Source organism: Notolepis coatsorum, assembly GCF_963971535.1.
Source record: "Notolepis coatsorum genome assembly, chromosome: 12".
Taxonomy (NCBI): Eukaryota; Metazoa; Chordata; class Actinopteri; order Aulopiformes; family Paralepididae; genus Notolepis; species Notolepis coatsorum.
Genome location: NC_140176.1, coordinates 13179279 through 13192057, shown reverse-complemented (window position 1 = coordinate 13192057; position 12779 = coordinate 13179279). Strand labels below are relative to the sequence as shown.

The window sequence follows — 12779 nt, the reverse complement described above, 5'->3', positions numbered from 1 at the left end:
TGACCAAGCCTCCATTTAAAAACCCCCACCCAGAGGGGTTGAGGCAGAGAAGGCTGACACGATTGGCAGACGTCATGAACGTGCAGGGGCACCCTCAACCGGTGAACCCGGGAGTTGACACTGCTCCAACACACCAGGGAATCAACCACCTCGGTGTTACCCAATGCGGTGGTTGTTCCTATAACCCCTCAAGAAAAAACACCAAAACACACCTGCGGGTATACACCGGCTATACCGCAGTACAAGTGTTTCAGTTTTCAAAAAAGGGTTAACCCAGGCCTACGGGTCGCAAACATCACTTCGGACCGGGCCTGGCGGTACGGGAAGCACAGGGTCACCAGAGGAGGTCAAAAAACCACCCCCACAGGCCCCTCATCGCCATGCGTGAGAGAGGAGCGAAAAAGAATGGAGAACCAGCCCCTAAGCACACCGTACTTGGTATTCCCAGGCGGTCTCCCAACCAAGTACTAACCAGGACCAACCTGTGTAGCGGCCGAGATCCGACGAGATCGAGCGTGTACAGAATGGCATGGCTGTAAGCCATTACGACAGTGCTGAGTAAAAAACGTACCCAACCAGGGTCTCCATAGCGCTTAACCCTGTGACACCCAGACCGACCTGGCATTTTTCCCCCTGAAAAAAGCCCAAGTCCCTCAGGGTACCAGAACAGCAGATCTGCATCCCCGGCGGACAACGGGTTCAACTGATCTGGACCAGCGTGACCAGAACCAGTCCCGTGCCCTAACCACGCCGACATGCCTACTCCAGGAGAAGGGCAGATATGCGTGTTGACCTTAACACGAAAAGAAGGCGCCACCCAGACGTTCGGGCGAACCGCGCCTGGTGGCCCACCCCAAGGGCGTGAGACCCCTCTACACATGTTCAGATCCATTCCGTCATCATCCCCCAGACATGAACGAGAATCCGTCGAAAAACCAACCCAGGTCATGGGATTTGGTCGTCGGAAGAGGAAAAACCCCCATCTCAGTTGCTTTATAAAAACGCTGTTTCAACCACAAGCAACCAAGGCGTGCCAGTCAATCGCCTGTTTACAGCGAGCTAGCACTATACGTGCGTCGGGACACACCCCCATCAATGAACAGGCTATTTAGACCTGTCATTGAATCCCCAAGGCGCCCAGGGGAACGACAAGAGGGGTGTGACACTCCCTAACTCCACCTCTGGAATAGAAAAGAAGGAAGCATCAACAGTATGTATCCCAGTCTACACAGCCGGGGTAAAATTTTTTCACATTTTTACATCCCACCACCCTCCCATAGGAAGGAGACGGGGATCCCCAGAGAGACTTCCCACGCGAGCTGTACAGATTGAAAAGAATATATTGCACCTTGAGCCATGTAAAAAATTGGTTTTAGGGCTCTCCGGGGAAGAGGCACTGAACCCATACACACTCAATAATCGAATTGAATCGAATACATATACAATAGAATAGGACCCTTCTAGAGGGTCCACTCACTTTGACAATCTGAGGAGGAAGGCTCTGTACTCTGATGGAGGCTCCCTCACATGGAAGAAGGAGTCCGAACTCACAGAAGGCCCGAATAGGCGCTTGGTGAGGAGGAGCCCTGACCACCCCCCCGAAACAGATCCATCACATGGACCTGAACAGCACACGGAAGTCCTACCAACAGAGACGCGCACGGTGGCCGTGGGACCAGGAAACTCCCCCCCCCCCCCGTAACGTGCCGAACCGCCACGTGACGGGAACCTTGAAGGACAGGGGGTGTACCCCTGACCGACAGAACAAGGGGGAGAGGAAAGGTTACCAGTTCACCCCTTTACGACCCCACACCCATGATACGATGTAATGACAAAAAAAGAATATGACACAGTCATAGTCAGCTCTATGAAGCGTTTGACAGCTCCACACAGCGCATGAGCTAACCTGCTATCTGATTTTTACTAAGGAAAAACACAGAATAGAGAGGGCTCTAAGAGCCCCGGTCCAACATACACATGTGCTTCTGTGGCCAGTCCAACCCAGTTGTAGGTCACATGACACACACAACCCATCATCACCTACAAAAAATGGCAAAAACACTCAACAGAGGAACGCCGTTTTTCACAATGAGAGAATACATCATTCTCGATTAGTATCGGCCACAGGCCTTGCTAAGCACACATGACAGCGACCAAACCATTTTTTTCTTTTAGGAAAATAAAGTTTCTCCAGCAGTTTTAGCACAACCTCAGCAATCAAGCTAAGAGTTTACATCGCATCCCTACCACACAAAAGACACAATTAGTGCACAAAACATGTCTGATAGGAGGATGAAAAAGTCCCCAGGGAACCGGGGGGAAACACAATCCTCTTATTTTACCCTCAATACGGCCAGTTAAAACAGGAAAACCTGTTAATATGTGAACACACTGTTCATTGTCATCACAGTCTGAGAAAAGAACATTCTTTTACTCACTTGTCCCCAAGCATAGCTTCATAGGTTAGTTACCTTAGTTGTGAGTACACGGTACATATAAACACCATGATGTTTCTCACACAACAACCAGATCATTACATCCCGATTTGCACGGAGAAGCTAACAGCCAGTGACAAAAACAGCTCACACATAACCCGCGCCGTATCCCAAATGTATTGCAGCAACACACGTTTTGGGAAAAACATCGTTATTCACAATACATTTAGAAAAGTAAAACCAGAAAACGTGTTATAAGGTCTGGTCAAACCTGTTCCCACCCGGGGCGTAGATCAGCGAAGTGCAGTCACAGACACCGTAGGAACACAGCCGCTCCTGTGTTGGTCGAACTGGGCAGCGTCACCGCTCCAACCCGCACTACAGTCCTCTGTTGATGCAACCTTGCCGTCCTGGCTCAGGGCAGGGTCGACGAAAACATCCCCTGTCAAGGATGACGTCGTAGTCAAGAGTGTAAAACATGTTCAAATCAAAGCACGTTCAACAGAATAGCATCAAGCTAACGGCCGCTACCAGAAGCAAGCTCACAGCGGCGCGCGAGAAGCTAAAGCTACCCCGCGCCAGGCCATGGCCTATAGCAGCAAGCTAACGTTACCTAGCGAACACGCCATGCTAGCACCGCAGCTAACAGCTGACTGGCTAACAGTAGGCCCAACCTAAGCAGGCCATGCAGCGATCCCGCAGGCTAACGCAGCAGTTAACAGCTGACTGGCTAACCGCAAGCTATGAACATGTAAACAATGACATAACACTCACCCAGACAGGCCGCCGTTCTGAACCTCTCCTCACTTTTTAAGAGAAAAGAGAAAACAAGATGTCAACACCGCTTCACAACGGTGATATTACCAACACCCGACGGAATCAGCACAATACCAACTGGCCTGTGTAGCTGACTTTGAACATGAATCTGCCGCTATCGCACATTCATGCACATATCCCCTCGTGAAGGAATACTCTCATTTGGATATGAAAGATGGGGCCTTAACACGGTGACAGAGAGAATCCACTCGTCCAAAACACACAGGGATCACCAGTGTTAATGGTCGCGGCCCACTAGTTAAACTATAATGGTCTTCAGACCAAGGTCTTCTGTCGCCTAGGTGGCTGAACAAAGGACCCTAGCCTGGGGCCGGTTTCCATAAACATTGTCAAGTAGCCCCCATAGCACTAACAGACAAGTGGAGCCTGCCAGCAAACACTACTCACCCAACCTGGAACGCACCGCTTCTCACAACAGCGGCATGTCCGACAGTTCAGCTGTGGCCTGACAGGTTTCACCCCAACAAACACAGCAAGGAACTGCAGTTGAGAAGCATGCAGCGGCGTGCTCCCAATACGAAAAACCGGTGGAGGGTTTTTAGAATGATCATCATCTTCTAGACACTCCAGTACGAAGACAATATCGCCGTATTTTCTCGAAAATAGTGAGAGAGAAAATAAAGATATGATGTCAACGTATCTCCTTCATTGTAAACAAAAAAATCTTTCTTCCCTTAACAACACGTCAAGTGGGGTACTACCGAGGCACTTTCTTGTGGTGAAAGCGAGAAGGAGGAGAGCAGGTGACCACACACCTGCTTATGAAGGTAAGCTGATGAGGGGTGTGGTCAGACTAATACTGGTATTAAAGGTACATTTGTGGAAATTATTCAGTGCGCGTGCACGTACGCGAGCGAGTGCAGTAGTGATGCCAAGCAGAGCCCCTAATGAAACAGAACCCATGTTCATTCAGATATCTTGAGGTGAGAGGTCACCATCGTGATGCTTGAAGTGCAGTGGGAAGGAACAGAAACAAGAACCCATCTCAGAACTCACAGAGGTTCTGAGATGTTCCTTTACAGAACGTTCCTCAAGTTCCTTTGACAATAATAGGAAAGCGGCATTTCCTACCCAGTCCCACTGACCCGGAGGAACAGCCCACAGCGTCATCTCAACACTGAAGACTTGAGTCGTGTGAGAAGGATGTGACCGCCAGCCAAAACGATCACAAATTCACCCCTTCTCAATGTCAACGTTGGGCTGTTAAACTTGACGCCATAGCCCATGTGCTGCACACAGCAGCATCACACCTGGACAAGAGGCAGGGGAACTATGTGAGAATGCTGTTCATCGACTACAGCTCAGCATTCAATACCATAGTCCCCTCCAAACTCATAGCCAAGCTCAGGGACCTGGGCTTGAACTATGACCTCTGCCAGTGGGTCTTGGACTTCCTGACGGGCAGACCCCAGGTGGTAAGAGCCGGCAACTGCACCTCCTCATCCATCACGCTCAACATAGGGGCCCCCCAGGGCTGTGTTCTGAGCCCCCTCCTCTACTCCCTGTACACACATGACTGCGTAGCACAGCGGAACAACAACACCATCATCAAATTTGCTGATGACACAGTAGTGGTGGGCCTGATCTCTGCCAACGACGAAAGGGCCTACCTGGAAGAGGTAGAGAACCTGTCACAGTGGTGTCAGGAGAACTGCCTCTCCCTGAACGTCAGCAAAACAAAAGAGATGATTGTGGACTTCAGGAGGTCGGGGGTCAAGGACTACAGCCCCCTCAGCATCGACGGGGCACCGGTTGAGAGAGTGAACAGTTTCAAGTACCTCGGAGCCCACATATCCGAGGACTTGACATGGACCACACACATTGACAGTGTTGTGAAGAAGGCACGACAACGCCTCTACTTCCTCAGGCGCCTAAGGAAGTTCCAAGTCAGTCAGAAGATCCTTAGGAACTTCTACTCATGTACAATAGAGAGCATCCTGACCGGCAACATCACCTCCTGGTTTGGGAATAGCACTGCACAAGACCGTAGCAGACTACAAAGAGTGACACGTTCAGCCGAACGCACAATTGGAGGGGGGCTTCCCACCCTCCAGAACATTTACAACAAGCGGTGCAAGGGGAAGGCTAAGATAATTATTAAGGACTCGAGCCACCCGAACAACTGCCTCTTTGAACTGCTGCGGTCAGGCAAGCGATACCGGAGTCTTAAGGCGAGCACAGAAAGACTCAGAAGAAGCTTCTATCCCCAGGCCATCAGGCTGCTAAACGAACAATAAACACTATGCAACAACCATCAAATGCACACAGCACACACACGCACACACTCACTCAAACAAACAACACACTGCAGCACCCACTCTCCACACTTTAGATCACACAAACACACTTTACACTTTATATTTATTGATAAAGGATTTGCACTACAACTCGTACACCTACTGTGAATTGTACCTAAATTGCACCTCGTCCCATTTCTGCCTTGCACTATATAGTATTGTATATTAGTACACTGCACAGTATTGTATATTGTATGGTAACTCAGTTACGTCTTCTGCATCGAACATTGTACATATGTCTAAACTGAACACTGTGACCTCATTTTTTTTACTTCTAATTTTACTATGTTATTTTATTTCATACTTATCTTGTCTTGCACAGTCTCTGGAGCGTAACAGTAAGAAGCATTTTGTATAAAAGTATTCTGTGCTTCTGTATGACAACTATTAAAGAAACTTGAAACTTGATCCCCCTGAGTCATGCCGCTATTAGTACTCTACGGGGGGGAGGGAGGGCGAGGCTCTGGGAACTGTGATGTCACTGAGATACGATCGGTTCCCTTTCTTGTAGAGATGAAAGCGATTGACCTTTAACCTAACCCGCCTGCTGTCCGTCCTGAGCGGCATGAAGAGCGATCGTCACTGTCCGCTGCCACTCCCGAGTTATTCTTCTGCCAGCAGCGCCCCCTTTGGCAGCTGGACTCCAGGCGACCCTGGGTGGAACGGGGCATGCCGCCAGCCTGCCGGGCCAAGCCCCCAAGGCTCATCGCAGCCTGTTAGCACGTCGTTAGCACGTGCCCGGTTTAACCCCCTGTCGCCCCGTTACCCTGGCACTGACGGTACACTGTACCAGCTGGGCCGCTCATCTTATTATTGTATTTAACCAGCCGCCACAGTCGAGTCACAAACCCTTGAGATAAATACTAGGGCTGAGCAACATGGGCCATAATATAACAAGATCTGTCTTAGTTCTGACAGTGTAACTATATTGACCATTATTTGGTTTTCCAGTACAAATTACAATGTGATATGGCATCTTTTTTTCTATGTTGTAATACAATTGTCATTGGTGCAGTTTCATTCAAAGTGTTTCACTTTTGTTGTATTTATAATAATTTTTGTATTTGTTTGATACTGCTGCAAATATGTTTTATTTTTTATTAAATGTATAAAATATACAGTACACACATTTAATTTACGATATGTATATATCATAGATGATGGTATACGTAAGACGTAATACCTTGATATTCAGTATATCTCCCAGCCCTAATACATACTACTACTATCTGATAAACTCTGGTACTCTACAGATTGTGTGACTGGTACTCTACTGATTGTGTGAATGAATGAATGAATGAATGAATGAATGAATGAAAACTTTATTTAACAGATTGCAGAATGGGTACAATACAGTACGGCTCAATACATACAATTGTTAAGGGGATGCAGACCTGAGAAAGACGTTTGTCTTGTTTCCATCAGGGTCCCCCATTTTCAATTCATATAGACATTTATGACATACACAACATACATGACATTTATGGCATAGGGACATATAGGTATTTAGTACTGATACATTTGTGACATAGGCGGTATTCAAATATACAGTACTGTTACCCCTAGATCCTGACAGAGTATATACATATGATGGGGAGGGGACTGTACATTAGGAGGGGGTGGGTGGGTGGGAGGGAAATATACATACGGCGGGGAGGGAATATATACATGCGGTGGGGAGGAGACTGTCTATTAGGAGGTGGTGGGGGTTTTGGGCATTTACGGTGGCCAGTTTCGAATTGCAGCCTCCCGTAGGTGCTCTTTAAGGGCGGTTTTGAATGTGGGCAGGGATTCACATTCCTTTACAGCTTTGGGTAGGGCGTTCCACATTGTTGTGGCATAATTGCGAAACGTGTTTAGTCCCTTGTTTGAGCCGAATCTGGGTTTAACATGATTTGTTGAGCTTCCTCTGGTGTAGTGGTTGTGGTATTCACTGACCTTTGGGAAGTATTTTGACATGTACATGGGCACCCCGGTCGTATAGTGTATCTTGTAGACCAGGCCCATTGCAAGTTGCTGTACTCTGTCGTCTACTCTAAGCCATCCTAGGTTGGCAAAGTGGGCAGGGGTGAGGTGGGTTCTGGGGTTCAGGTCAAGTAGTAGTCTGACCAGTTTGTTTTGTGATGTTTGTAATTTTGTTTTAAGCGCCTTTGAGGTGCTTTGGTACCATGAGGTGCACGCATAGTCATAGTACCCTTGAATGAGTGCTCCTGCCAGAGTCTTCAGGGTATTCTTGTTTACCAGAGAGGAGATCCGGTACAAGAATCTAGTTCGTGTGACTGGTACTCTACTGATTGTGTGACTGGTACTCTACTGATTGTGTGACTGGTACTCTACTGATTGTGTGACTGGTACTCTACTGATTGTGTGACTGGTACTCTACTGATTGTGTGACTGGTAATCTCTCCTCCACATGAGAACAAGTTAAATGCGGAAATGTGCGGCAGAAGGCAAATGGACCTATCACAGTGCTTGCAATGTCGCCCTACGCAGTTACATGTTGGGAGAGGTGCACATAGTATAAGTCTAATTTATGTGTGTGTGTGTGTGTGTGTGTGTGTGCGTGTGTGTGTGTGTGTGTGTGTGTGTGTGTGTGTGTGTGTGTGTCTGCAGTCCAACAGGCAGCCTGTCAAACTCAACTTACTCACCTGCCAAGTCAAGCCTAGTGGGGAGGACAGGAAGTGCTTCGATCTCATTTCCCGTAAGAACCCACGACGTACACACACATTCTCTCTCTCTTTCTCTCTCTCTCTCTCTCTCTCTCTCTCTCTCTCTCTCTCTCTCTCTCTCTCTCTCTCTCTCTCTCTCTCTCTCTCTCTCTCTCTCTCTCTCTCTCTCTCTCTCTCTCTCTCTCTCTCTCTCTCTCTCTCTCTCTCTCTCTCTCTCTCTCACACACATTTCCCAACCTTCCGCAGTGGTGTGGTAATGGAAGCATGGGTAAGTGTGATGTGGGCTGTGGTGGGGGTTTATGTTTATGTTTATGTTTATTTAGGATCCCCATTAGCTTTTGCACTTGACAAAAGCTATTCTTCCTGGGGTCCGGCACACACAACGATACAACAATATTCAATACATTACATCATTATCAACATCAACATCAATTACTGTACATCATCAATTACATCATTATCAATATCAATTAGGATAATAATAATAATAATAATAATAATAATAATAATAATAATAATAATAATAATAATAATAATAATAATAATAATAATAATAATAATAATAATAATAATGCAGGACCTCTTTAGGGGGTCTTTATTCGGCATGCAACGAACTGGACATGCAATTGGAGCGGCACACACACACCGGGATACAGACACACATGCATTGTCTTTTTCTCAGTCGCCGATGCGATTGAGTCTCTGCACTTGACCCATCCCGTCGGCTTATTACTGTTCCGCAACTGTAGCTACTTCCGGGGTAGGCCTGATTGGCCCCGACAGGCACGTGACAGGCGCGGCCACGCCCCGCGACGCGCAACTTTCTCTGCCGCGCGGCACGCTCCGCGGCAGCATTATGTAGTAGTAATACGCCCTTTTTCACTATCCAGAAATAGCTCAATTGGCAACGCTGCATTGGTGTGGATCCTACCGTCCGTTGCTGGCGAGTTCGATTCCCTTCAATTTATTATTATTTTTTTTTAACGTGCATTCGTTCGCCGTTAAGTTTAGGCATGTTAACTTTAAGCATTGTCGGGGGGGCAGGTGGCGCACGGAGATTACGTTCGTCACCAACACCGGGAGACACTGGATTCGCCTGTTCGAATCCAGCTCCCGGCGTTGCTATCAGCTTGGCTGGCCTCTCACACTGATACAATTGGCTGTATCAGGGGGTGGGAAAAGCTGAAGGGTGGGTCCTGGGCGTTGTGGACAGCGACCCCTACAGTTCGGTCGGGGCGCCTGCTCAGCAAGGGTTGGAACTAAGGAGAGATAGTGTGGCCTCCCACACGCTACACTCTCCCCGGTGAGAACCTGCGCGGCCAGGTTGGCCTGCCCCAGGCTGCACATGCGTCGGAGGAAAGCATGTGACAGTCTCCGGTCTCCCGGACCAACAGTAGGGGAAAGTACGCAACAACCAGGAAGGGTGGGATGGGAGAAAAATCGGGAAAAAGGAGGGGAAGAAAGATAAAAAAAAAAAAAAAAAAAAAAAAACGTTAAGCATTGTTTCGGAGTTGGTTAAGGTTAGGCATTGTTTTGGAGTTGGTTATGGTTAGAAAGGTTAAGTTTAGGCGCTGTTAAGGAGCTGGTTAAGGTTAGAGTTTGTCTTAGAGAATGGCAATATTCTTTCGGAGTTGGTTATGCCTTATGGTTAAGGTTAGGCATGGTTATGGTTAAGGTTAGGCATTGTTTCGGAGTTGGTTATGGTTAGAAAGGTTAAGTTTAGGCGCTGTTAAGGAGCTGGTTAAGGTTAGAGTTTGTCTTAGAGAATGGCAATATTCTTTCGGAGTTGGTTATGCCTTATGGTTAAGGTTAGGCATGGTTAAGGTTAAGGTTAGGCATAGTTTCGGAGTTGCTTAAGGTGGGCAGCCGGGAGCAGATAGGGCGTCAACGTGAGCCGCGCCCCGGGGACCAATCCAAGTGCTCCTGCCCATCTTCGTCAAGGACACCACAGCGTTAGCGATCTGTTGTTGTGCATGTTTTTCCATTGGGTTTATCTTATTGGGGGGGAACCCTTGCGAGCACACAGGGAGAACATGCAAACTCCACACAGAAAGGCCTGGGAGATACCCCACCTGGGTACCTGGCATCATGGAAACCTGGTCCCCAAGCGGGAATCGAACCCTGGACCTTCTTGATGTGTACAGTGTTAACCACTACACCACCGTGCCGCTGATATTGTACAAGATATTTATTAGTAAAAAGTATTCAAATAAAATAATTAAAATCAAATAAATAGTGCTTCCTGAGCAGCACTCACTGCCATCAACATAAATACAACTAACAGTCAATTGATTTTCACCGCTATGCCATAAGGGCTCAGTGCATGCTCGTTAGTAGATGGCACTTTAACTTCCTCTTGAAGGTGGCCTTGGATTATATTTCAGCTAAGTAGCTTGGCAATGAGTTCCATTCCATGATAGCTCTGTAAGTCACAGAAGATTTCAGTAGATTTGTTCTCGGTTTAGGTGCCATTAGATGGCCTGACCTAGGGGTTGATGTGGTACTGTGTGTGTGTGTGGGGGGGGGGGGGTTGATGGGGTACTTCATCAGTCCAGGAAAGAGGAAGGAGAAAGTATTTCACCACAGTTGCTCTGTGATGGTTTTCTGACTGTCTGCGTCACAGAGACAGGTGACCTCAAAAGACCTCTGCCGGGGTTTTAGCACTAGTTCCCAGTAGTCTAGTCTCTCCATGTGCTCTAGCAAAACACAGTGTGTCTTAACTCATACTCTGTTTCCACAGATAATCGGACATATCATTTCCAAGCTGAGGATGAGCAGGAGTTTGTCATGTGAGTATTTTAAGTTGCAACAACACAGAAGCCCCCACGCTGGTGGAGTAGGTGGACATGGATACGTACTTTGGAACGATATTAAAGTACTCTGTACACTGAAACTTTGTTAAAGTACTCTGAAACTATATTAAAGTATTCTGAAACTATATTAAAGTACTCTGTACACTGAAACTATGTTAAAGTACTCTGTACTCTGAAACTATATTAAAGTACTCTGAAACGATATTAAAGTACTCTGAACTCTGAAACTATATTAAAGTACTCTGAACTCTGAAACTATATTAAAGTACTCTGAAACTATATTAAAGTACTCTGAACTCTGAAACTATATTAAACTACTCTGAACTCTGAAACTATATTAAACTACTCTGAAACTATATTAAAGTACTCTGAACTCTGAAACTATATTAAAGTAATCTGAACTCTGAAACTACATTAAAGTAATCTGAACTCTGAAACTATATTAAACTACTCTGAAACTATGTGAAATGGATAAAAGTACAGTTGATTAAATGCCTGTTGATTGGTAGAATCCTTTGCTGTTCCTCATACTAGCTCCAACTAATTAGCCACAAACCAATGCAAAGTCAATGCATGTGTCTGTGTGTGTGTCTGTGTGTGTGTGTGTGTGTGTGTGTGTGTACGTGTGTGTACGTGTGTGTGTGTCTAAGGGATATGCAGAAAGACAATTTTCAATGACCTTAAATAACAGAACAATAAATCTTCTACTTCTTCATCTTCTTGTTCTTGTTCTTCTTCATCTTCTTCATCTTCTTGTTCTTCATATTCTCCTTCATCTTCGTGTTCTTCATCTTCTTCATCTTCTTGTTCTTCATCTTCTTTGTCTTCTTCATCTTCTTTGTCTTCTTCATCTTCTTTGTCTTCTTCATCTTCTTTGTCTTCTTGTATGTGTCTGATAAAGAGATAGGTATATATGGATGAAAAGGCATGTGTCTGATAGGGATATATTATTAAAATATTGTATAATTGGCTGATATGAACATAGATAATGTATGTAAAAGCTAAATAGTATATTATGGGGGAGCTCCAGTAGCTCACCGTGTATCTCGGCGCTATTTCGGCGTCGGGGACAACCGTGCGCGTCACGGATCTGGGGTACACGAGTTCGACTCCCGGACTCGCCGTATTTTCTCAGAGTGTCTTTCCCCGATCTATATCCCATTCAACCTGTTTCTGTCGGTCATGCTTGACCAGAAAAAGCGATAAACGCTAAAAAGAACCAGCTGTCTGGTCAAAGTTTAAAAAAAAAAAAATAGTATATTATGCTGTATTGTATTATGAATCAATTATGAGTAGGTATCATTGTATTGTATTATGAATTCATAAGGCGTATATATTGTTATATTGTATTATGAATTTGATTAGGTTTTTTTTATTGTCGTTTTAATTGCCTGTATGACATGTAAATGTTGTGAGTGTATAAGTCTGTAACTGTATTTTATGTGTTATAATGGACCCCAGGAAGAATAGCCCCAGCACTGCTGTGGCTAATGGGGATCCAAATAAACTTAAACTTAAACTTCATCTTCTTTGTCTTCTCCATCATCCTCATCCTCTTAATGGACCTGTCTCAAAACCCTGCCCTCTTTTCTTGATCCTCCAATCACAGCTGTCGCTTACCTCTGACTTCCTCGTACAAACAAAGTTTGTACGAGGAAGTCCGAGGTAAGCGACAGCTGTGATTGGAGGATCAAGAAAAGGGGCAGGGTTTGAGACAGGTGAGGGGCC

General features: G+C 46.1%; 1 protein-coding gene across 1 annotated transcript in view; it reads left to right on the top strand.

The window, feature by feature from the left end:
* Positions 1-12779, top strand: part of asap1b (ArfGAP with SH3 domain, ankyrin repeat and PH domain 1b) — a 182995-nt gene that overhangs the window by 114684 nt on the left and 55532 nt on the right. The window contains exons 12-13 of the mRNA XM_084326649.1: positions 8183-8270; positions 10979-11027. Of these exons, the coding sequence (XP_084182775.1) occupies positions 8183-8270; positions 10979-11027 (137 nt within the window). The remainder of the gene's footprint in view (positions 1-8182; positions 8271-10978; positions 11028-12779) is intronic.